Below are 27133 nucleotides of genomic sequence, written 5' to 3'. Positions count from 1 at the left end.
CAATAGTAAAGTAGCCAGAACTGTTACAGCTGAATTGGTCACATAAAACTCTAGTGAAAAAGGGATGCTTCTCCCAGAGGCATTTGGTAAATGTGCTAAGCTGCTTTAAAAGACAGGAGGATATTTTTCTGCCTTTAACCCCAGTTTTATAGAGAACAGAAATCATTTGGACTATGAGGAGTTTCAGTTTTTAAACTGGAAATGTTTGTGAGCCAGCCCTGACTGCACATATCTCTTGCTCATGGGAACAGTGTGTTTGAATGGAACAGCCTCCCAGAAAAGTGTAATTAGTTGCTTGTTAAGTTTGATTATTTTTGATATATTAGTGTTTATCAGATAGAGTTATTTGGAAGGAGATTCTGGACAAAGATATTGTAAAAGGGAAATCCCTGTCCCAAATTATAAATTCCATAGAGCTTTTAAAAAACAGTGAGAGTCAGTGGGTTTAGTGGAGGAAGGTTATGGCTATAAAGATGGATACGAAAGTTATTAATAAGCGTAACAAGTTGAATGGTTGAGGATTTAGGAGTCTTATTTCTAATTGCAGAGGTAAAATGGAAAAAAAAATAGAGGTCAGTTGCAGCAATTACCTGTTGCAGCCCCTTCTGCTAAATGGTGACGAGACTGTCACTTCATGGAAGAACCTGAGACTCCTTATGCTTACCATAAAATATGAGTATAAAGTTGATGCTAAAATGCTGTTAGTCCGAGAGCCACTTAAATTGATGGCACCGGCAGCAGCAGCAGCAGTTGTCAATGTGGGTGCTGAAATCTGGGATCTGCCTGAGGAGGTAGGGTGGGCAGCAGAGGTGACCTGCCCTTGTTGGGAACGGCATCCACCTGTGACTTCAGAGCACCTGAAGAGCATGCATTTCATAGCACCATTTTGCACATTGTTGCTGGAGACCCAAGGGGGAACTTTGCAGAGCAGGGGTAAAGTATGTGGTTTTTTCCTATAGATATAATAGAAAAAGGATAGAAGGTCTTACATGACTTTTGTAGGGGATTATCAATAGCAGAAGAGTTATCTAATCTTAGCCTATTAAGGAAAATAGTATTTATTAAAAGCATTCTTATAAATCCTTAAAAATTCCTTACAAGTCGCAAGGTATAAGTACCTCTGTCCAAGTGCAAGAGGAGAATCCTCAGTTCCAGGGCTGCCTCCCTCAATGACACTGGGATAGAGGTGCTGGGTTAAATGTGCACGGAGTCTCTGGGTGATTTTACTGCTGCCCTTTCTGGAAGCAGTGCACTAGGCCTGGGTTAGCTGGGCAAGCCAGCAGTGCTGGCAGTGGTACAATTAATGTGGTGCTGGAATTTGCAGTGGTACAATTAATCTGCTCCCTGTAAAACAGAGAAATGCAGCATTCTCTTTGGATTATAGGACAACAGGGACAAGTTAATTTTACGAGGTGTTTACTACAGGGTGGAAAGAAACATAACCTGTGAGTGCTTTTTTCTGTGAAGTTAGTCCTGGTAGTTTCTACAAATGTGCTATTACTAGGTACCTCCATTCAGTTGGATGGCTCTCACTCCATATCTTTCTGCCTGTAGCAAGTTCTAGACAAACCTTGGCAGTGCTCTGAATTTAAGTGAAATCTGCCATTTTGTTAGCTCTGAAATAAGTCACGTATCTGGAGAAGCAGGAGGAATCTGCCCAGATTGTTACCATGCTGTGGTGGTCCTTGGCAGTAACTCTTAGAGCTAAGAAGATCATGGTGGCTCCAGGGCTGTCTGGGCAGAATTTGCACAGAACTATTGCTGTGACTAAGGAGCTACAGCAGATTTCTCTGGATTCCCTTAAATTCTTGAGTTTCTACTTTCTACTGGGCATAGCATAAAGGAATGAAACCACAAACTGGGAAAAAAGTGTTTTTCCTCTGTTGTTAAGAAACTGGTACCAACAGAAAACTTCCCTTTCCAGCATCAGCAAGTTCAAGAGAGTGACTGCTCCACTTTCAACCTCCCTGCCACTCTCACCTCAGAAGTTGTTGCAGGCAGCATTTGTTCCCTGTGATTCCCTCTTACAACCTTATTTTCAGTTGACTGGAGCACTACAACATGGTGAAAGATGACTTGTGTTTCCTTTTCAGAAGATGGCTTCATCTTTGGTACTGCAGAAAGAGACTTTCTTTCTTGCAGATTCCTGAAAAATGTTTTTTGTTGAGATGTCAGTAAATCTACTTTCACACATTTGCGTAAGTGCTTCACTGTCGGAACATTTCACAGTTCTGGGACCTGTAAAACCCTAAACAAAAACTAACCTATTCTGGTCTTTTTAGAAGATTGAAGCAAACAAGCAAGCTGATATTTTACTGCCATTCATCCTAATTAATCTTGTGTGGCTCCTCAATTAGGCAATACAGTTTTCCAGTGTGTGTATGTATGTACATGTAAATTAAAAAGAGGCCAGATTATTTTCCAAGCAGATTTTATCATGGTCTTCTGTATCGCAATTGCTGCCCAGGGTTCTGCAAAGCTACACGTGTGGTTCTCATGCAGAAAACAGAGCAAACATAACGTAACTAACCCATATTGACTACCAGATGCCTCAAAGTGTTCAGGACTTGTAGTAAACTACTGTTTTCTTTGGTCTGTCTCCCTTCTGCCTTCTGATGCTTTTCCCTTTGATGCCCTGTGACCTCGCTGCAAATGCGATGCCTTCTGCTCAGTGCTCATGGACAGATGGATGATGGTGCCAACAAGGGATCTCAGGAGTCAGTCCACTAGACTCTTGCTTGTCATTTCTCAGAAGAACGATAACCGATTAGCTAAAGCTAATGGCTTCTGACAAGCAGTTAACTAGACTTAAAGAAATACTGTCTCTGTGAAACAAGAATCTTCTGATAGATATTTAAAACTTCACTTCTCTGCCAGATGCAAGTGTTAGTAACCATACTTTGCCAGCTGATCACATCTCATAATTACAATTACTATCCTAGCCCAGGGAAAAGCTCAGTTCATTTGTCCAAGTATTGATTAATTGGTGTACTCAAGATTACTTTACTTCACAGAGGAGGGATAACCATTAATAGTGTTAAAATTACAGCCCAGAAAGTACAGTGATGGGGGGCTAGATTGGAACTTCGATAGATAAGAAGAGAGGCATTGTTTATATAATCCTGAAAAACTTACAGCTGCTGTGTCAAAGGAGGTAATTAACCCTAGGGAACCACTGATGACAGGTTCATGTCCTTGCTCTGAGGGCTCTCCTCATGGGAGTCCTCAGAGGTCAGTCACCATCTTAGTGGCAAAGCTGGGAAAATCTTTGCCTGAGTGATGTCTCAGAGCTGATGCATGTGTGGAAAGTGTGAGGAGGCTGTATTTTGTTACTGTGACTCGCACAAAGGATGGGTGGCATTTTAGTTTATGCTCCCTGTCTGGTCAGGCAGGAGAGGGAAGGAGAGTCCATAGCACGAGGTGGCACCAGGACATCCTTCTCTCCTCCTTCTCTTGTGGATGAAAGAAATCTTAAATTTTCTTTAAAACAAAGTTTTGCATGGAGCAATGCGATTTTGCAGAAGAAAGCAGCAACTTAGAGCTCATTAAATTTATAATGCTGCTACTGGCTTATTCCTAAGAGTGAGCTGAAGCTTTGGTTAAAGAGTCTAACAGCTCCTTCAGGTCAGCAAAGAATTCTTGTGAAGATTCTCCCACTGTGGACAAAGATCAGAAGAATTTTCTTAGCACTTTGTGTGTCAGAGCCCAAAGTCCAAAGGCCAGGTCACTTTGTGCCAGGTCACACCCTTCACATTGAGGGCATTGGAAATCTCTTGGGTTAGAGGAGCTTCCAGAGAGCCACAGGTGGAACCTCATTCTCCTGAGCTGCTGGAGGTGGTGAAGTAGGACATATAGCAAGGATATTTTATTGATGGAAAAATTATTATCTGAAGTCTGTAAGTTCATATCGTCAATCTCTTTGACCTCTTTATCTAGACTTCAGCTAATTTCAAGATTCTGTTCCAAAGTTAGTGCCAAAACACAGTCAGTGTTCATCGATCACATAGCACAAACGTGACTGTTCCTACTGAATAGCAATTGCCTATGGGCAGTGTGTCTGTGCTTGTATTTCCTCATACAGCCCACTCTTCCACACAAGTCCGTATTCTTTAATGTAAATTCATGCTAATCTCAGTCTCTATACATGTGGGCATATTTCACCCATCTGATAAGGATGGGTGATGCTATATACTTTATATTCAAACAACCTGGGGTTAATTTGATGCCAGCAGAACAGCTTTTAATTCTCCTTCTCAAGGCATTAAACTACCAGCATTAACTTTCTGTGCTCAGCTCTCGAGGTCTACAAGGAAATGGTGTGAGCAAATTTGATAGCAGGTATATTGGCATGTGAATGTAAATCAGGTAGGGAGTTGCAGGCAAAACGAATATCAGGTTAAGATGTGTGGTGATTTTCAAAGGAAAAAATTGAACCAAATTAAGTTCAAGCTACATTTTTTGTTCTCACTGCGTGGATAGTTTGGGTGTTTGATCTGTATGCTGTGGGCGGATTGTTCAGAAATAGTAGGTCATGAGTTCTTTTGTTAATGAAAATGTGAAGGGCTCTCATGTCCCACTCTTAAATGTAAAATTTCTTTGCCAGTGCAAGTCTTACCATTAATTTGATTTATTTTTTGTCAGTGCCCTATTTTCCCTTCCTTCCTTCCTCCTTAAAGTTCTCCAAAAAGAGATTTGGATGCATAATCCAGTGGTGTCCTTTTTATTTACAGACTAAATGCTGAGTAGTAAAATATAGATAAACAATAATCTGCCCAACTCACACATACTGATTGCATGCCTCCTTTTTGCCACTGCTATCAGCATTACAAAAGCTTTGTTAGATTTTATGGGGTACTTGTAAAAGTCAGGAGATTTCAGGGAATTTTACCTTTCTGTTTAAGCTAAGGAAAGTGTCTCAAAGCTTGGAGCCCTTTCCAGCAAAATCATTGCGAGCAGGTCCTGCCCTTTCTTAAATTGGGAAGGTGACAGCTTGAGCACATTCACTGAGTGCCACTGTGACAGTCTGATCACCTGGGGAGAGAAGTGTCTTGCAGACAGGCAGATCCCAAGCCATTTTGGTAATTATAGGTGAAAACTAACAGCTTGCCAGTGCAGATTCCTGGGTGCCCAAGGTGTGTGCTTACAGGAGGAGCCTCCCCAGTACAACTGCTGCATTCAGTGGTTCTGCAGCAGCTTGTCCTGGAGGGTCCCTGGGGAGAGCATCTTGTAAATAGAATAATTGGGAGATAATAGATGTAATGAACAGTAGTTTTGCAAGCTCCTGACCAGCTGGAGTTGAGAGACCCCATGCTAGCTAATGCAACTACATGATTGTCGGGTGCTGGCTGGGCAGCTAACCAGGCCTTTCAGTTGCAAACCAAAGTAATACTCCTTCTATTCAAAGATTGTTTATAATGTTCCTTGATTGATTCTCCCAATAAAATTTTCATCTTCTACCAGCCTAATCCTGCCTGTTCTCCAGCTTTCTTGAGGCAATGAAGTACCAATCTCATTATGGAACGGAGAAGCACTTACTGTCAGCACTTACTGTCAACCTTAATGTCACCAGCATTGACAACAGGCTATCAATTTTCTGTCCACGTAGGAGCTAATTAATGTGGCAGAATAGCTGTTTCTTCCACAGGTCTTTTCCTGAACTTAGGCATCAGTGTCAAAACAGAGGGTGTAAAAGTGTAGTTTAGGTAAAGTGTAGACACCTAAGTCGAAACACATGAAAAATACCACCTCCTTTCCTGTTTACACTCGAAAGGTGTTTGAATTCCTTAAGGGCCTCAAGGCTTGACTCTGGCATTTCCCAGTGCCTAAATCTTGGGGAAAAACCCAGAAGTGCCATTATTAGGACTAGAAAACTGCCTGAGTTCAAATGGGATTTCCAGTCAGGCATTTCCCTTAGCAAGTCTGAAAGTCATGAACAAGTTGATTTGAATCAGGACTAATTTCACAAAATTAGGAATGTGTGATCTTTCCGTTTTAAAACTCAGGCAGGGAGGGTCTTCTTCCCTCATCCTCCAAAATACAGGAACCATCTGGAAGCAGAATTGACCCAAGGCATAAGAGGTTTTCTGCCTATAAGAAGAGAGCCCAGCATTGCTCGTCAGCTGGACATCCCAGCCACCAGTGCATGGTCCACCTCTTCCAAGAGATGGTCCATCTTGGGCACTGTGCATTAAGAACTGGAGGGAGCAATATGAAGCCTGGTGTTAGGACATAGTTACTTGCGTTTTACTTCTCCTTTAGCTTAACTATCACTATTTAGAGTCAGTATTCCTCCCAGAGGTACAGTGGGAATTTGAATTAGCATAAAAACTCTCTTTCCCTGATTAAAAAAATAAAGAATTCTGGATGTTGTTTTAACTGCAATGTGTCCAGCTATTTGACTGACATGACTGCATCATAGAGTACCAAACCTAAGCTTCTATGAAAACAAATGAATTTCTAACCATTTTGTTTAAGAGAATCTTCCTTCCCACAGTCTAATTAATGTTGTCTGTCTGAGTCTGCAGACAGCCTTATCAGAAAAGTGACCCTTTCCACCCCATTCTTCTCAGCAAAGTACCAGCCTCACACTCCTTAGTTTCGCTCAGTGTTGGTGCCGCTTGTTGTATTGCTGAGTGTTTTATCTGAAGGTTTGGAAGGGCATGCTGGGATATGCAGGGTAGGAAAAGCACAAGAAAGAAGAGCAATGTCATAGAAAGGAAGAAGGCATCAGCTGTCCTCTGCACATAGTTGTTGGATTGAGCCCCTCTGGTGACAGCAGAACAAATGGGAGCTGAAGCTCTCACCAGCTCACCCGTCACGACCTCTCCTGAGGGCAGCCCCTTCACATCTTGCGCTGCTGCCAAAGGTAGAAATCTTTCCCCAAAACCAGCTGAGATTGTCCCTCCTGCAAAGTGGGCTGTTTGCCTCTTGTCCTTTTGCTTTGTCCCACTCTTTCTGCTGTAATTGGAGCCATCACGGAGACCCGTGTGAGTACCCGTATTGTGAACACCCTGAGCAGAGATATGGGCATTGGTAGTGACACCCCAGCAGCTCCATGGAGGCTCGAGTTTCTGTCTTCCCTATATCCAAAGAGCAGTCTGCTTTTGGCCATGTCTACATCACAGTGGTTCCTTTCCTGTTCAAGTTCTTCTACCTCCCCTTCCCTGCTTTCTCTGTGTTTTCCCTCACCTTTCCCCGGAGGGTTTTCAATACTTCAGTCAGACACTCTTCTACATGTCACTTGAATGAGACTCTTTGTTTTTAGTTTCAGGTTTTTTCTAAGTTGTTTTCTTGATCTGTACCAGAATTAGAAAAGTGGCCACTTTTAGGGGCTATGACTTCTGAAATACCTCTGATGCTTCTGGTGGGAATACTGTAGCTTTGTGTGCTCCAGCTTTGGTACCTTTGTTCTGGATGCATGATGGAGGAGAGTTCATGGCTATGCTGCAAAATAGTTGTCTTTCTTCTTTTAAAGCTAAGAACCAAACTCCACGATTTTTTTCTGCCTCTCTTTCTATGCTGTAGCTTTTTCACACCTCTCCACTTAAGAACCGCTTCAGAGGCACTAAAAGGAGTCTTTATTTCTTTGAGAAGAGATAGTTAAAAAGGCACAGGACTGTGAGGGGAAGATGGGGATACAGGAGCTGAGCAGGGCTGAGTCAAGACAGAGGAAAAGGCAGTCGACCGAAGTCACGGAGAGGTAAGGGCCTGAAGGGATAGGCAAGGGAGGGCTGTTGGAGCCTGTCCTTCATCGGCTGAATAAACAACCCACATGACAATAACAATAAATCATTTTATGAGGAGCTAGGTAAGATTTTAAGGGAAAAATGGTAGGGGGTGTAACTGCAAATTGAGGAGGAAAGCAGCTGAAATGGGTTTCCTTGTTGCCGTCTGTCCTCTATTTGGCAGCAGCTCATTTGTGAAAAAAGCGATCAAGAGTAGTTTATGATGCTAAGACATTTCAATGACTTGCACTCAGTGAAAATCAGTGATATTTCTCCTTTAGGTTTTGCTGCTTGCAGTTGAAAGCATTTCCCTGCCTGAAATACTATTTTGTTAAACCTGGCAATGAGTAAAATCACAAGTTCCTTAAGAAAGTCCTCTGGGCTTGAAAGGGAATGTGTTCATTACCCTTGTAATTAGCAGGAAAACTTCATCTTGACAGGGCACTCAGTCCCCTCTGATACTCCTCCTCACAGCTCCCTAATCACCAAGTGCCATTCAGATTGTAGATTGCTGCTATTTAATACATATTGTAGAAAACTCTGATTATGTTTCAGTGTGAAACACTTGGAGAGCTGGGCCATAAATATTTCCATCAACTTGTGTCTCTTACACCCCCAGGACTCCACTTTCTGCAATACAGCTAATCTCTCAAAATGCAGTTTGACTTCTGGTTTTTGTGGAGCTGGTCCTTATGCGAAGGAAGAGTTACCTTGGGAACAAGGTTAAATGATAGGCTTATGGACCTACTCTCTTAATTCCCCTTTATTTTATGATGGAAATGTAAGATGTTGTGAATGCTTCATCATAACATATGCCAGCAGAACCATGCCAAAAATAGCAACCTGAAGCAGCACACGGTATGTAACGCTTGCATACTTCTCCAAGAGTTAGAGAGATTATTGAAACAACACATGTCAGATGCTATTACTGTCATATTGTTGGGGCCATCTGTTAGAGGCCAAGATCAAGACCTGCTGCTTTCCCAGGAACAGCAGCTCCACAAAGGACTGTGGCAAATTAAACTAGATCTGCTCAGGCCTGGGGAGTTCATCCAAGGGAGGTTTCTTGTTTTGTTTCAAGATTTCATCAGGAATAAACCCAACAGTATATTTTGGATATTGCTCCAGGGGAAGTCTGAGGAAAAGCTTTTTAATTCTTTTTGTTTGTTTGTTTGCTGTTGTGGGCTTTTTTTTATTTTGAGAGACTAAATAGCAGATCCAAGATAAGGACTGAATTGTCAGGACAGGATGTGTACATTTGCACTCACAGCTGTGCTTCTTGGAAAACATGTTCATAAATAAAGTTCATACAAATGTGCACATGAAATTATTTGCAATTAGTGAACAATAATTTGACATCAACCTGGAGTTGTATATGACTACTGATTAACGTGGTTGACTACATAGACACAAAGCAAAGCAAAAACTTTTGAGATTCCATATGGAATTCAGATACCAATTCCTCCTAGTGGTCTTCAAAATCTCAGCTAGAATGCCTATAAATTTGTTTATTAGATATAAGATGAAGTTCTATTTGGATCCACAGGGAATTTTGGTACTGACAGCACTAGGCTGGATTTCACACATACACTTACTGTATCAAAATAGCTACTCACACATACATATATCTATTCATTTACATACATGTTTTCAATAGTATTAACATAATGGCACAGCTTTTAGTACCACTGCATTCATAGAATTTACTTAATGGGCGTATGTTTTACTGGCATGTTTCTTAACAGTTTTAAACCATGTCCTTGCTGACACCAGAACACTAAAGAATTAAATGTATTGATGTGGAAGATGGGAAGTCTCTATTATGAAGACAGACGTGGTTCAAATGACGCAGAGTGGGAGTAATTTTCAAATGTAGGAAAATGATTATCATAGATCTGGAATACTTTTGTGGAGGTTTTGTTTTGCTGCATGTTGGCGAAAGACTTGGACCCAGCTCCTACCCATTCTGCACTTTTCACTTAGCAGAGCCACAGAAAGCCTCCAAAGCTTTGCTTCAACTCTGCTGCAGCAAGAATTCTTGATTTGAAATCTCAGGCTGTGTTACAGCATATGGATACCTTTCCTATGGACTCAGGATGCACAGGTTCATAGTGAGAGCCTCCTTCTGCTCCTGGAGGAGCCCAGCACAACAAGGTACAATAGAAGGAGAGACCTTCCCAGAGCGGAGGAGGAGGCTCAAATCTAGTACTGAAATAAGAAGAGAGCAGTGGGGGGATCCCTGTTAATTTACAGTGCAGGAGGGAGATGCATGTGGAAGAGGGAGGACTGCTGGAGATCCACTGCAGGCAGCACCTCGTTCTGCCAGCTATTTCCATGTTTTGTGCAATGACTGCTTCATGTAAAATCTGTGGATGGTCCTGAGATTTGGGGTGGGATCCAAGTCCCCGTTTCCAGGAGAGCAGTCTCACTGGCAGGACAGAGACTTGAAGTTTATTAACTGTAACTTCAGGGCCTGGGGAGGGAGCTTTTGCATGTGGAGGTCATACTCCGGGGAGAGGACAATAACATTATACTCACAGCAATTTTATAATCTACCACTGTTCTGTCCTCTGGGTCTCTTGCAGAAAACTGGTGTCAGAAAGATGCTACTGCAGCTGTTGCCAACGAGGAGTAATGATCCCAACTGCAGCATCCTCTGTACACTGTCTGGGGATGTTAGCAGTACAAACTGATTATGCAGTGCAAAAGTATCTAACAACCTTCTATTTATTTCCTTTGCAGGAGAAATTTCCCAAGTAAATCTCTGTCAGTCCTCCCAGCCACTTTTACTCATTGCATTCTTTAATCAGAAGTGTTTAAGATACATTTTTGGAAGCCTTGTTTGATTGAAATTCATTGTGTTCAAATTAATTCAGATGGGTTGGAAAACTCTTGATTCCTTGGGGGAAAGTATCAAGGTGGAATTGAAAGATGGTGTGGCAGTTTTGGAGCCAAGCAAAGGGCATGTTTTCAAACCACCAAAGATATTTGTTATCCTTGAGAAGCGCCAGCCTAAAAGAGAAGCTTCCATAATATGAAATAACTTCTCCTTCCCTCCCTCTCTGGGTTTGATGATAGTGTTATTTGGGGTAGAAGCAATTGTCTGATTTTGAAATTTGTGCCAAGTGACAAGCTCCCAGGACAGGGCATTTCAGCTGAGACTGGTGTTCTTGTCACTTTTACTGCCACTTCCAGTGTGAATGGGCAGCTATGCCAATTTCCCTGAGCAGCTGCCAGTGTCTGCCATGAAAAGGTACTCTGAGGGAAGCCACCAGCAGACTGGCTCCAGCTGAGGGACCACACAGCTTTCAGCATCTCCAGTCTGGGCCAGGTGTGCCAGTAGTCAGAATGACTGATTAAGCAAAAACTTGAGGTGCATTGACTGGCACATTTTAGGTATTTTTTGACTAATATTTGTTCAAACAATTCTGAAGCCCCTCTCAAGATTTCATACAATCTAATTGCTCACGTACCCTCTTTGCTGGCACTTCAGTGTGTTCTCCAATTTCACTTAATATCCAGCCTCCACATGACCAGAAAAGCTCTCAAAAATTGGTCCACTTTTAAGGTCATGGGAAAAGAACAGTCAATTCTTCTCCAATCTGTATATTTCATTGTAAGTGGTAATAGAAAACTTTCATAAAGCAAACCCTAAAGCATCCCAAACTCTGCTTTCCCATGAATGAATTCCAGCACAAAAACTGCCTGCCTGTGGTCTGCAGGACTTCAAACACAAGGTGTGTTAACATGAGTGCCATGTCCAACCTCAGTCATAATGACACAGAGAGAGACTATTGCTAGTCCCACTGCCAGACACTAAGTAATTCCATGCTGCAAGAGTTTGTTCAGTGCCAGCAGAAAAAGAGGCAGCTCCACTGTAGAGGCTATCCAATTATGTGTAATTTTTCAGGGAATGCTGTAAAAATATTTTCCTTCATGAACCTGTGCTTGAGCTGTGTATCTCTAGGGATAAAATATTTTTGTTCTGCGTGGCTTTTTTTTTTTTTTTTGGTGTTTCATGATGTGACAGGTTTCAAGTATTTGGTGATTGAAAGATTAAAATGCATAGTGTAAAGGTGGCAGAAGGATGATGTGTTTGCCATTTTCTTGCTTGATTTTCCTTAAATAGGAAGAGGGCAGAAGCATTCAACTAAACCAAAGCAAAAATGTGTTTTTCAATATTGAGGAAATATAGACTTACTTGTTTACACTGGGAATATTCTTTAATGAAGGCAACCCTCAGAGTAATAGTACATATGAGGGAGGCTGAGGCTGGAGCTATTTCTCCTAAGGGAATTGTGAATTAATATGTGTTCCTCTCTTTTCCTCTAATTTCTTTCTGCTTGTAGGAAAAATTATATCTGCACTGTAGCTTCAGTCCATGTCATTTAATATCCTAGACTGGTCCCCCCTTGGGATGTAGGGGAAGTAGGAAGAAGGAGTATATTTAGAAAAGGAGATAGTTTGTCAAGAATTCAAGAGCAGTTTGATCAAAACAAGACCCCTGAAATGCAATGGATTCAACTGAGATTATTTAAAAAAATGTTTTCTAGCAATTCTGCACTGCTTTTGCTGCCCTCCTATGGTTTCTGGATTCAGAGATGGAAAAATTACAGTTTGCCTTACCAAGCCGCGGTGTTGTAAGAAATGAAGAGTGCCAAATAGCCTGTCTGTGCTGATGGCTGTCAGCAGGTCCTCAGGGAGAGGGTAAGAGAAACTGAACAAACCCCTAGGGAGCCTTGCCAGCACCCAGCACTGGGTGGCCAGCTGGTGGCCCAGCTCCTGGTGCTCTGCCTCCGTGACAGGGAACACCTCTCCTCCCTGGGGAGCTGATCTGGTGGTACACTCTGGCCTCTTGGGTCCTCTGTCCCTCACCAACTCCCCTTTCCTCTGCCAATGCAGTGACCCTACCCAGGAGCTTTTCATGCCTTTGGAAATGTGCTGCTGTGCTACCCCCTTGGAGGGCAGCACCTAGGGAGGAGGCAGATATTGAGCCCCTTTTTTTGGCCTAAATTTTACCTGGTTTAGTTCAGAAGAGGCTGTCGCCTTCTGCTGTGCCAAACACCTGTTCCTAGAAAGCACACAGTCACAAAGCCATCTAACAGACTTCTCACATCACTGAATGTAAGCCATGTATTCATTTTATCAGCTTTTTCCCCTGGGGAAGTAGTCCAAAGCCTGAAGTGTCATTAGGAAAAGCTAGAGGAATACTGACAGTTCTTGTTTTGCAAATTGTCAAATGAACCCATTTTCCACCATTGCTGGTAATGTCTTTCATTATACCTTTAATGAAATTGTATTGACATATTTATGGTCTAATAAAAGAAAAAAAAGATACCCTGGAAAAGCAGTTTTCAGAAGCTGAAATGTTTTAATAATGGTTTCATAAATTATTTTGATTTTTTTTTTTGGTCATAAACTTTGGCAAAAAGAACATCATATTATTCAAAACTGCTAATGAAATGGTCTCTGGACTGTGCCATTTAAATCCTCTAAGATGTATTTTCTCCTTACCTCTCCTTTATATTCAATGTCCTTTATTTTTGACATCAATGGGGAGCTGGCTACAATGTGTTGTATCTTCTTCCCACACAGACCATTTATCCGCTATTATATTTCCCTGTTCTCTTATCATTGGGAAAACAGCACTTTGACATACCATTTTATGGTTTATACTTTAAAATACCCACCTGATCCAGTTTTATTATGTCCTCAGTTGTTGAATTCAGCATGAGTTAAAGTAGGGACTTTAGCATCTGTTTTGAAATTGTTAGGGATTAGCCAGAAAATTTTGTAATGATTCTGATGAGCATCTGTCAGTTTTTTTGTGGGGCAGTGGTGAGAGCTTCCAGATAGACTGTCATGTCTGATGGATCTAGATCTGGACTCTTCCTAAACCTGTGATTCAATCCAATTGTACTCATTTGCACGAGTGCAGTTCTGGTTTCAGTAGTAGATGATGTATAATCTTTCTCAGTATTTTTTTCCTTTGTAAACTCATAAAATGAGTCTGACTGAGAGCTATGTATTTTCACTTCACTTATATGAGTCAGCTAGTTGCTGAATCCAGCTCAATTAACATCTGAATTGGCTTTTATGAAAAAAAAGAGACTATTGGTTCTATCCCAGAGGTCACAGCAGACTAAGAAAATAAAGGTCATATTGTATCTTGAATTCAGGATGTACAGATGTTATAAAAAGATAAAATCTGAAACCCAGAAGGGAAAGGAAGATGTATTTGCAGCTATACTATGTATATGTAAATGGTAACACATGATTTACTGGTAGTATCTTTTTTTTTTCTTTTAACAAAGAAATGTCATAAAAATAGGCAAACAAGAAAAAAACCAAAATGGACCAATGCATATCAATACGTACTCAATCTCGCTTAAATATGCAACTGGGGGAATATATGCTAGTTTCTTAGGATATGGCCAGTAAATATATGGAGCCTTAGTGGCAACTCTGGCTTCTTGGAACATTAGTTCCTATATCACAGATGAAAATAAGGATATAAACATCAAAAATAAAGAAGAGAAATGATACATATACCCATGAGATCTCTGTGTAATCCAAATCAGTTGTCTGCAAGGGAGTTAGAAAATACTTTATGCATTCAGGGAATACAGCTTTCCATCAGAGAAATAAAATAGATATATCTAGAATGTATCAGCATTGGTCTCATATTTCCTCTCTTTGGGGTTTACTCTGATGTGATTTCATAGTAGCCATACTTTTTTCTTTGAAGCTCACCATCCTTAGCTCAGAGGCAGGGACAACAAACATTTCGGAGGCAGAACTCTTGGCACAATTTTTCCTCATGTTGTAATTTTGTCCTGTTTCACATTTCCATCTCCTTCACTGCCTGCTGTGACTTCTGGCTTGAGCTTGGGCTGAGCAACTGCAGAGTTCACTGTGTTTGAGGCATGTCAAGTGCTGAGCTAATGTATAATTTCATCCTCTGTGGGGTGGTGGTGGGGGACATGGTGGCACAGAGTACAAGGAGTTTGGCCCATTTTTTTTTAGCGAAGATGTTTGTGATAGTCTTCAAAGTTTTAGGAAGGGATTGTCATTTAAAGCTGTTTGTGGCTCTTACAAATGTATTTGTCTATCTGTAACCTCTTCTCTGATATAACTGCTGCAGACAGACAAACAGGGCACAGAGAATTAAGGCTGCACAAGCACTTGTCTTGAAAAAAAACACAAAATCTGAAGTGCAAAAAAATCCTAAATTGAGAAAACATTTAGGGCTCTTGCTAGAGGCATCACCAAACATTAGGCAAGTACAGCTGCAGCTCAGGTATACCATCACATCAGTGACCTTTAGTGCAGTGATAATGCACCACTAGTCAAAAATCATAAATTTTACCATAAAAGAAAAAAAAAACAAACCAAGCTGATCTCTTCTATGTATTCTACTTTACCTAAACTCATGCTTCTAATATGTTTTATTAAAATATGTAATGGTTTTTAGACCAAAGGATGATTCACCATTAACTGAGACCACATACAAACTCATATTGAAATCTACCTGTTTCTTGTTTACACTCATAATATACACAGCACTTAAGTGAGTGTGGTCTCCAGGTGTTATTGTGGGATATTTTGTTCAGTCTCACAAAAGAGAACTGTAGCTGAGGTGGAGTAAATGAGCTCTTAAGGTCACATGCGATGCCTGCAATAGGAACAGGAGCTGCACTGAGTTTCTCTGGTAGATCATTAGATGTGAGATTGTCCTTGCCAGAACAGGTCAGCATCCAATGAGGACAGACTATGAGGTTGCTTGTGGTTTAGCATGTGCATGTATTTGAAGACTAGTTTAAAACAAAATAATTCAATTCACTTATGGAAACTATTAGTGATTTTCAGAGGATCATAAGAGCATTGGAGAAGACTTAAGTTCTGTGTCCTGTCTTCTGGTCTCAAAATCAGAGGCAATTCTGCAACAAACAGGACTTGGTTTCCACATGATATCTCATCTGAATCTCAAATAGAGATCTGTATGATCTTAAAGCAACACCTTACATACTCATAGAAGAATAAGTTTTTAACTGAGATATATGCTTAACCTCAATTACAGGTTGAGATGCTGATTTTCTCTTGTCTTTATTTTATAAAATGTCTTCTGTTTCTTGTGACATATGTAAAACATAAACCAGAACACAAATGTAATTTAGCATAATGTATTAGAAACCTATACAAACTAGGTAGGTCAGTTGTCACTTCTAAAAGACCTGGAATTGATTTGTTTGTCAGAATGGTGTAAATATTCCTAGAGTATTCTAAGGATGATTTTAAATGATGAATTCATAAACTAACAGACCTCGTAATGTATGTGCAAAAAAATATACTCTGTATGTAGTGTATTTCTTACTAATTTGCAGAGGCTGTTCTATTTTCCTCTCAGGAAACACAGTTTTGAACTTAGTTGTTAGCTAAAATTTTAGTGCAAATTTTTAATTGATCTATTCTAATGTCTACTAAATTCTATATTGCTTATTACTTTTTCTAAATAATTAGTGATCTGATAGTACTCGTGATCCATTTTAGTGCTGAGACTAATGACATCTTCTGTTATTGGTATCTTAAATGTGCCTCAGGCTATATCAAAGGACAGTACATTTTTCATTTAATGTGAAAATGCAATAGAAACAATCCCAAGGTTTTCGCAGGATTGATCATTATGTTGGTTAAAAAGAAGTATCTTTTTCTTGCATCTTATTTTGTTTCAAGAGATGATAACACAAGAAAATGAAGATTTTTTTTTCTTACATAGAAGTAAATATCAACCATTTGATGGATCATTGCCACAGGTGTAGCAATTAAATTTCACTCCTCAGTCAGTTTGTTTTGAATAAAAATCTTGCACAGTTCCTTACCAGTGTTTCCTATATGGCTTTGGCTTTTGTCAGGAATACTGGAGAGTTGGAAATGCAGGTCTGTTTGTTCTCCTGATCCATGAAAGAGGAATTGTACTGTGAGGGAGTTTGGAAAAGAAAGGTAACAGTGCAAGAAAGCCAAATTTGAATCCATGCCCAACTCTATAAACTTCACCTTTATTCTTCATTATCCACGACAAAAGGTGAAGTGTCTTTGTGTTTGTTAAATCATTGGCCTCGGTCTCACAGTTGCCATTCAGGATCTGCAGCCATGACATTGCAACTCTGTGTGAAGCTGAATTCAAAACACCCTCACTCTGGCTTAGAGAGCAAATGAAAGGCTTGGGTCAACTAATGGCAACATTTGGAACAAGAATTTAACTGGTTGCCTGAGGATAAAGGGATTTATATTTGCTTATTGATCCCCTGAGACTCCCAAGCTGGGCCACATCTCATGGTGATGGCTAAACTTTGCTATGGATCTGAAATAATGTAGCTAATGTAGCTGGACCTCGTACCTCTGACCTTTCCTGATCCTCCTTGTCAGACTGGACTGGGTATTCTCCAAAATGCATTTGGGGCTGCCTTTGCCAAAACCCATGAGCCAGTGCTTATTTCGTCAATCCTTTTTAAGTGCCCCTACTTTAGACCCCTCTGCTTATATTTACAGCCCTGACATTACAAGTGTGAATTCTCAAATAACAAACAGTTTTCTTTCCTTGTAGACTTAGTATGCTGTGGCATCTGTAAATATCTGCTCTCCCCTGTGAGTCTAGAATAACACTGTAACATGTACAGGTTAGCTCAGGGCACAAATCACCAAAACTGCCTACACTAGAAGTTCTCTCCTGGTTTTGTTTTTGTTTTAGTGGAACCTGTATTTTTTTCTAAAGGAATGCCTACTCCTCACAACTCCTCTAAAAATCTCCCTGAGGTTTTCTATGTGATAAGTTGTCTCTAAAATAATTTCATGAGTAAAGTTGGTAGAGTATATCAGATATGTTCCTGCAGAGAGAGCAGGACCATTCCAGGAAGGGAGTTGCCTCGATCTGCTGTCTAATAATGCTTTATCTATGATAGAACTTAGCATAGCTATGAAAGGATGAATAAATTGTTCTCAGTCACCTACCAGTGGAAATTTCTCTTCACAGCATCACTTTAAAAAGGAAGCAGTTCCCCTAAAATGTTAAATTGATGTTCCAGCTGAGAAAAATAACAGTAACTTTCAGAAGACAATTTGATTTTTAAACTCTTCTGCTTTACTAGCTGGCAGCCTTAGGTATCCGCAAGTATATCCTGAATACATAATCAGCCTAAGCTGAAACCAGCACAAGTTTTACATCTCTCTTATAAATACAATTCCTACAAAAGGTGCTTGCACTAGAGCAATACACAGAATCACTGCACAAACTTACAAAGTGCTCTTAAACCCTTTAAAGCGAAGTGCTTTTGAGTAAATGACATTCTCCAGTTTTGTAATGTCATGTGGATAAATGCCTCATTTACTAACTGCGAGGGGACCGCAAAGATCTGTTGTTGTAAAAGTTTGATTTTCCATTTCTTGGGACTGGAAAGTAGAATAGAGATTTGTCCTAGCCTTGTTGCAGAATTGACAAATCATTAATTCCATTGATTCTCACTGTAGTGCAATTTATCGAACCTAAGTCCATTTGTATTAGCAAAAATTACATGTCATGGTGAGGAAATCCCTCTTCTCATGCTCTTGCTTTTATACTTTCACCTTTATTTATTTATTCTTTTTAAAGCACTGTTACATACTGTTGTGGTCTTAGAAGCTTCAGACAAAGATTATCAGGGAGACCCTTCTGTTGAGTCATGAGGTGCAGAAAGGACCCCCCTTGCTTTCTGAACTCCTTCTCAGGGAGGAGGCTAGGTGCAGCTGGATCTAATCCTAGTCCTAGAAGTGGTTAACGGTTTATGTCTAATGGATTATGTAGGTGTAATTGAGCCTTTGTATGACTTTGTCTTGCAGGATTAAGGATGGCAAACCAATAAAGTATTTAAATTGATGATAATAATGATTAGACTAAAAGACTTTAATCTGAATCAGTTACTACACAATATAGATATTTACAATTACAAGTACAATTACTTCATGATTTTAACAGTGAACTATTTATTAAATCAATAATTTCAAAGCTAGCAAAATAATTAGTAAGTAGAGATTGATGTTACTCTAAAGACTGTGACCAAATATCTTTCACTCAGCCTCCAGGTGTAACCTTGAGGTTTGTCCTTACAGGGATGCTAGAAATCCCTGCCATTAAAAAGTGGGACTGTGCTTTTTGTAGTATAAAATGATTGACTGTCAGTCATATGTTTCTAGCCTAGCTGTGTCAGCTCAGCAGCCTTCAGCTCAGCAGCTTTAGATAAGTTATCAGTACTATCTCTTGTTGGTTTCTTTATCAGGAACTTTTTCTGCCACATCCTCACCAGTGACAGTTTCTGTCAGGAAATGTTGTTTTTTCACATTCTCAGTGTTTAACTTGGGGATTGTTGAGTTAGGCTGATCTCAGCACTCTTCAACAACAAAAGCAGTATGACCTCCCTTCTCCATCCATTGATGCAAATAGGGTAAAGTTTGAGCTGTTTCACTCCTACTTAGGCAGAGCAGCCTGCTACACATACCTTGTAAAGAACCTGGAGTACTAGATTATGGAGCCTTCTGCTTGTTCTTGTCTATTGAACTCAATGCACTTTATGTCAAAATTGCAAATACATCAAGTGTTGAATGAACACTTGCCAGTGTTCATTTGGATGTGGGAGGAGCAAAGGACTGCATGCAGCAGGCAGACCCACTTCACTTCCACCCCCCACCTCCCCCAGCCTGCAAACTTCAGTGATGAAAAGGGCTTTTGAAGGGTGTCTGACAAGGAACAAATTTCCTTTTTTCTTCATTTAAAGAAGAAAACACCCCACCAGGTTTTTGGCCCTGGCTGGTGTATGTCAACACAGCTGCAGCTGGAGTGGTGGTGATGCTGGCAGGGGGATGCTGCTGTGGGGATGTGCTGTGCTTCCACTGGAGCTCAGCCTCTGGATGCCATGGAGGCACATAAAAAGAGGAGGGTTAAGGGAGATCCTGATTAAAGTTCCATTTACTGATGCTCCTCACCAATTTATATCCAAGTGCTACTTTGCTAATTAATGACTGCTCATGAAGTGCCATGTGTCAGCAATGAATCACTTATTTTTGTTGCACTGCAGTAGTATACTGCTAATGAGCAAGGACAACTCATATAATTAAAGTCTAAAATAGCCCTGTCAGTAGGACACAATCAAGTGTTTATATCTTGCTGCAGTGGGTGGACCAGAGTATATCACTTTTCTGTCTTTGCTAGTTTTACAAGAAAAAAAGACGGAGAGTTGAAAAAATTCGGGGTAGTAAATATTTTTTCAACTGTAGTAGTACAAGGAATTGACTTTAATTTTAAAAGAACTAAAATTCTGCCAGTTACCTGTATCTGGCATAATCTTAAAATAAGACTGTCTTAATTATTGCCTCTAATGGGCCTCATCAAGCTCAAAACTAATTAAAAAAAAATAAAAGGGAGAAACAGCCTGGATGAAATGGGGAAGATTAGTGCAAAGTTACAGCAAAATCTGTAGTTTGTTTCTTCACAGCTGCATGTAGGTAGGAAAACCGAGAAATGAGGACAAGCCAGCTGTGAATGTATGTAGGCAGCTGTTCATACTTTAAGCAATACCTTGAAAAACCAGTAAACCAACAAATAACATTTCTCCTGTTTGACCTGGTCAGTGCTAGCACAGCAGAGGTCTTCTGTTTTCATTCATGAGAGGTAAGATCAAGTCTCTGGAGAACATTCGGTCCATCTATGCACACTGCATCCCTTTCCCCATAGTGTTATACATCACAGTCTGAACCACTGATGTAGTCCACTAGTTTTCCTCACAGGAGGGAAAAAAAATTGTATGTCCAAGATAACAAGTAGAATCTATTAGCCAAGGTCCCCCATGTTAGTAGTGACATGCACAAATGACATAAGGCCATCTAAATTTCCTAGATGCAGCAGTAGGAAAACTGTATCCCATCTCCTCTGTCAAGGAATAAATCCATCTCTTGTGGACCCAGTTATTCTGATCAGGAGAGAAGGGGAGGGATATATGTAGCCTGTATTGAAAAGGTAAGGCAAAACAGAGACTTTATGGAAGGCATGGGAAGAAGAATGGACCTTTTATTTTAGTGCTTTGGATACAAAATATTTCAATGTTTAGGATTTTAAGTTTGTAATGAAAAACAGTTCTATGAAAAATTGAAACATTCCTTCCCACAACAGCCCCTGCGACCTCTACACCACTCCCTTTTACACACACCTATGTGCGAACTCGAGTTTCTGTGAAGGAACAAAAAGCCTAATCAGCAGTTGTGACCACTACTGCTGAAAAAGAGCAATAAAAGTGAACATCCGTTTTCCTTGGAACAGGTTCTGAATACTTTCTCAGTATGAGCAGACCTGATCTTGCTGCTCAGCAGTAAGAACAGCTACAGCTCTCCCATTACTGCTAGCATGACAGATCAACATTTGTCCTTGGTGTTGTCTGTAGCAAGCACTGGGTAGACCCTTTGTATTGGCCCCATACAGCTATTTAAAAAAAAATCCCATGAAACGAGAATCTTTTCTGAAATGACTTCTACAAATTCTCAGAAAGCTTTGTGAGTGCCTGACAAAAGCCCTCACTCTGGGGTATAAAGTACAGTGGGATTGCCAGTTCTGTGTTTTCACAGGCTTGTTTAGGAAAAATACTCAACTTGGGTTGAGTAGGGAAGACCTTAATCTCCTTATTCTTGAGAACACTGCAGCCCTCCCCACCTAAACTTTCTTGAATGTTAAGCTATGAAGGCAGATGTGCTGCCTGTATTTTATCCCCTTCACAGTCTCGCTGTGATCTCCAATGACATCCTGACACTGGACAGTTCCCCAGTGATAAATGGGGAACAATTCCTCTTTTCAACATCTGCTCTTCCACTTTTGTTTAGCTCTTCAAAAGCTGTTTGTTTGCATTGACAAGACTGTGGTGAGATCGTGAGAGAAAACTTTGGATAGAATTAATTTAGATATTTCTGATCTCTTGAGTTTGCTTTTGGGTAAGTCAAGGTTCTGTATAACTGCAGAGTGGAGGCAGGGATAAAAGTATGAGACTGTCAGAGCATCTGCAAAATGGGCACTTCATGATTTTAAAAAACATGCACTGTTGTGGAACAGAAGTGTAATATATGCCATTAACATTAGTGTCATTGGACAGCCTCTAAATTGCAGATTGGTGGGAAAATATTGGTATGAAAACAAGAGAAAATGAAAACCGTAATAAGCTCTCTGCATAAGAAGGGTGATCTACAGTTAAATATAAAGGCTAAACTGAAAAAATGTGAAGGATGAGACATATTTCCTATTTTAAGGCTAAGACTGATGCTCTGCCTCTAACCCCCAAAGCTGTGGCAAAAACTTAGTGGTGTGAAGCAGAGACACCACGTCAGATTTCACTCTGCATTCCTGGCTCTGGATGATTTATCACTTGCAGCCATTCTGTTTGCTATTAATTAAGTACAAAATTTATTTTACTTTTGTAAAGTTATTATATACAAAAGTTAGCTTGACTGTCCTCCATCTCCTATTGAGCTTAGTTGAAAGTGAAAACAAAAGGTCTTTATTTCAGCTGCTGTAAATTCAGGTTCCAAATGTATTTCTTTGCATTTGTACACTTGTAAAATGAAAGCAGGCAGCCTGAATTCTCTGCTGTAGGTGCTCCAACACTTCTTGTAAATGTGGTTATAAAAACTGATTACTTCTTAACAAATAACCTGCATGTATTATGACATAGCCAGGAGGATGGATATGATCTGGATGGTATTATGACAGAATTCCGTCATTTTTTCCCCCCTGACAGCAGATATATGGGCTTCACTTTACTCTTTGGAGAATGATGAACTATTGACCACCAAATAATGGGAGAACAACGTTTGATGTTGAGAAAACCGTGCTAGAAATGCCCTCTGGGTGACAGTACTCAGCACAAAGGTGGTTCTTGAAGCTGACTGCCAGCCAGGCTCTGTCTGTAGCTCTGATTGCTTTGGAAATGTCAGTAATGTCAGCCAAAATGGGAGGCTTGTGCGAGAGGAAGACAGAGCATCTTGCTGAGCTATGGCAATAACAAGTTTGTTGCTAAATGTGAGCTATTACTACCCACAAGCACAGATTTCAGAGAATGCACCCCTAGACACAACTTTCTTGGTGACGTGTCTCTGCTCTACTGGGAACTCAGATAGACACATACCGATGGCAAGGAGCCTTTTTTTTCCTCTATCACCTTCTGTTTTATTCCTCTTTTCCTTCTACCCAGAGAATAATAGAGTATTTCCCCATTTTCTTAAAGGCAGGTAGAAAGAACGAAAGATAAACCCCAATAAAGCGGCCCCAGAGTCTCTGGGCAAGTGGATGTCTTTCAGTTCAAAATACAATGAAACACAAAATACAACTGTGATGACTGATGTGGCTTTTTATTCTCCAGTCAGATGATTAAAAGGTAAATGCTTCCCTCTTTCAGTGATGTACTTCAGTACAGTGATGGTAAATTGAAGACAAGATCTGTTTGGGTGATGCAGGGGACCAGACACTATTCAAACATAGGATGGAGAGGATTTTGTCCCTCCAGGAATCTGAAAGTCCCACTTGTTAGAGAGTTCCTGTGTGAGTGGAGATGTGCAGTGTGGGTGAACTGAGAAGGGATGTCAGTGGCATAAGAGATGGTGGGAGTTAGAAACCACATGTGGCTGCCAGTCCTTTTGTCTGGGCTGCGAATATGCATCTTGTATCTATTCTTTCCTATGAGAATCTCAAGGGTTCTGCTGCAACACTGCTCCAGCATAGTGATGCTGCACAAAGGAGAAATCTAGTTTTTATTCAGGATAGAGATTTAAGCATTCCTGTCTAATTCCATTCTGAATGGCTGTTTGGCAGTTTCTTGTGCTGAACTTCTGAAGAACCAGTCCATACAAGGTGCTTTGACTAACCACTCTGCTCCTGAAGCCATCCCCAAATTTTAAATAACCTGGACCATCCTTCAACTCCCAGTTCAGCTCATTAAGAAGTGTGGGTCCCTGGGACCAGCAAACACAGTACAGGATACCTTGTATGCAGTGCTATCTTTTGTATGCTGATTTTAACAGCTCTCTGAAAAAGAGGTTCAATTACAGTTTGCCTTGGAAGAGGCTTTCTTATGAGCTGCTGAACCCTCCCAAGCACCATTTACAGGCCTGCCAGACTTTGATGTTTGCTGGTGAAAGTCCAGCCCATGGACAAGTCACCAGCTCCAACTCCTACTGGAGGGGCCAAGCAGCAGACGTGCCGTGAGTGCAAAGAAGCACCTGGGGGCTTCAGAAAGATGGCACGCCACCCAGAGAGGTAATCTTAATGCCTAAGAGAGTTTCCCATGGCCAGATTTGCTTGCTTTAATAAAGTAAGGATTTTAGCTGGTTGAAATGAGGATGCGTGATGGGAGAAATTTAGTCTTGATGGAATATTCTTATAAACATTTTATTATTACTTTTTGCACTGAAGTGTTCATTGTGTCTCATGAGAACCATCGTTAGACATTTTGACATACTTTTTATTCAATTCAGAAATTAACAGTGTAGTTTTAATGAAGTTCAAATAAACCCAGTATGAATACTGGAATGCAAAACAATTTTTTTGTTCAAAAATCAAGAAGAAAATGAAGCAAAAGCATATCTGAAGATTACAAAGATAATTTAAAAGAAAATAAAAAGATAATGAATGAGCACAGCTATTATTCCCTTGAATATAATGAAATGTGTTTTATGACATTTGGCTGTAATCACAATTAGCAATACTCAGGGCTATTTGCTTGGCTGTGTGTGCAAATCTGAATGTGTGTGTATGAGAAAGTAATAGTGGCTGTACAAATTAATTTCTTGTGAAGAGCTGATTGCTCCACCTGTTATAGTCTGTCTACATCCTATATTCCCATCAAATGTTGCTGATTAGTTCACAGAATGTAATTGAAGAATGAGAATAGAGAGCAAAATGTCTGATTTATAGACTGAAATGGTTATACTCAGTGATTTTTTTTTAATGCTGGTTTAAATATTCTGTTATTAAATTGATTAAATAATTAAATGCTGCTATAAACATGTCAGATGGTACTGACATCAATTTTCTACTGCTGAGTGGGACTCTCATTTACTTGCTAATATAGTGAATATTACTAAAGTTGGTGCTAGTCTTGAACGAGATTGCTAAAGAACACTAAGGAAAGAAGGAAGGGATGAAAATACCCTCTGTAAACACTTGTCAGTGAAAAACATAGCATGAACAGATCATGCTGTTTGTAAATGCTTTATTTGTGTTAAATAAAAGAGTTTTCTTTTTTAGATTGAGCAGAGCTGAAAGAATAACTGGTTCTAAAGGTAAAAGACGATTTCAATGATTCCTTGTTTTCTTTAAAAATACAATCACCAGACCACAAGCTGCATTATTTGTATGTTTATTCAGTTGTAGAACTGAATCTATATTTGAGAAAGCATGAAAAGTTAAGACAAGAAATCCGTAGATCAAAACAAAGCCACTTGCTGCAAATCACAATGTTAGTAAAGCAGATAAAGTAAAAACTGTTTTTGGGGAAAATATATAAGCTGATAAAATCCATGTGGACCTGCTGGAAATTAACATAGCAAACTATTATAAATATTGTCAGCTACAGCAAGAGAAGAGGAGATCCAGCTATCTCACTCCCCAGTCAGAGCTGAGACACTGCAGGTTTGGAGCATCAGAGCTGACTCCCTTTCTTCATATCTGATAGCAGCTGAACTGTGTCTGTATTCAACCCTTTATTCATTGTTTGCCCTGAACTTGCTTGAAGTCTATTTAAGCTGTGCTAATGGCTGTAGTCTAATTTAATGAATAATCTCCTGGAGATTCACAGTTGTTGTCTGGGTTTACAAATTTTTTAAGGAGGAGAAAAACCTGTACCTGCCTTTTTGATGGTGTTCTGACTTCAACATGTTATTTGGCCCACTCACTATTCTCCACCAATATGCAGAGAAGAGGGGGTAGCAATTTGTATATCATGCTGTGCTGTTTTTGTCTGGGGCAGTGTTAGTTTTCTTTACAGTGGATAGTATGGGGCTGTGTTTTGGATTTGTGCTGAACATCGTGATGATAATACAGAGATGTTTGTTATTGCTGAGCAGTGCTTGCACAGAGCCAAGGCCTTTTCTGCTTTCTGTACTGCCATGCTGGCAAGGAAGTTGGGGGTACGTGGGAAGCTGGGAGGAGACACAGCCAAGACACGTGACCTCAACTGATTCAAGGGATGTTATATACCATATGACATCATAATTCAGTATATGAAATTGGGGAAAGAAGGAGGAAGGAAGGGACATTTGAAGTGATGGCATTTGTCTTGCCAAGTAACCACTGTGTGTGATGGGGCCCTGCTCTCCTGGAGATGGCTGAATACCTACCTGCTTGCCCGTGGGAAGCAGTGAATTAATTCCTTGTTTTATTTTGCTTGCATATGTGGTTTTTGCTTTTCCAATGCCTAAATATTAATCTATGTATAAAACATGTTAAAAGAAGGTTGAAGTTAAGTTCATTGATACACTGTTGTCAAGAATATAACTGTCTTGTCAAAAGAAGATGGTTCCTTTGCTGACATAAGCCCCCTCTCAAGAGGTTGTATTTCTTGGAAAGAGATACCATGGTCAACAAATTTTTCAAAGTGAGTTGAGAATTTTTGTTACTGTCCTTTGCTATGATTCTGGATTTTGTATATCTCAGTTTTTAAGGGCATTCTGGATGCAGCATGTGTATTTTGTCCCTAAGACTTCTTTTTCTTAATATATTCCATTAATTTAAAAGAAAATCTTATAAAAGTAACAGGTCAAATACTAAAAAATAAAATTATTTTTCAGCAGTAAAGAAACTGTAGAAAGCCATTAGATCTCAATGACAAGTCAGTGATGATCTCTACGGAAGATATACTTAGAATGGACATTCTCACAATTTAAGTGACTGTCTTTACTCCAAGTTTTAAAAATGATAAGTGCCTATATAGCTGCAATGGTTTGGGGGCTTTTTTTTTTGGTAGAAATTGCTGTAACTAAAACCAGATATGACTGGAATTTGGAAGGCAACATTTGTCATTACTAAACATGTTTGCTTATATTTACAGTTCTAGAAGAAGTAGCCAGCAAGGAAGGTTTCATCTTGAAACAAATCTGCCGTGTTGTTAGAAGACATCATAGTAGGTCCTCTAAGATGCTCTTTTTTTGTCTTATACACTTTGGCAGTTTTATGTAGTACACGCAGAGCTAGACGTAAGTGCCTGTACATCTCAGTTCATTCAGCACTATTCGATCTGAGAAGTGTACTTTGGTGTACATTTTATTAAATTCAAAAATGGAAAACAGAGAAAGCTTCTAAGCCCCGTATCAGTGAACCACACAGTAAAAGCGCAATTATAAAACTATAA

The 27133-nt window shown here is 40.0% G+C and overlaps 1 protein-coding gene across 1 annotated transcript in view; it reads left to right on the top strand.

Annotated features, from left to right (window-relative positions):
* TPH2 (tryptophan hydroxylase 2) overlaps positions 1–26878 on the top strand; it is an 86122-nt gene extending 59244 nt beyond the window's left edge. The window contains exon 12 of the mRNA XM_051795959.1: positions 26834–26878. Coding sequence (XP_051651919.1) covers positions 26834–26839 — 6 coding nt within the window. The 3' untranslated portion in view covers positions 26840–26878. The remainder of the gene's footprint in view (positions 1–26833) is intronic.
* Positions 26879–27133: the final 255 nt, after the last annotated feature.

The sequence above is a fragment of the Manacus candei genome, unplaced genomic scaffold, assembly GCF_025592945.1.
Source record: "Manacus candei isolate 608988 ecotype Guabito, Panama unplaced genomic scaffold, ASM2559294v1 h1tg000043l, whole genome shotgun sequence".
Lineage (NCBI taxonomy): Eukaryota > Metazoa > Chordata > Aves > Passeriformes > Pipridae > Manacus > Manacus candei.
Note: the sequence above shows the minus strand (reverse complement) of the source record. Positions and strands in the feature narration are given on the sequence as shown.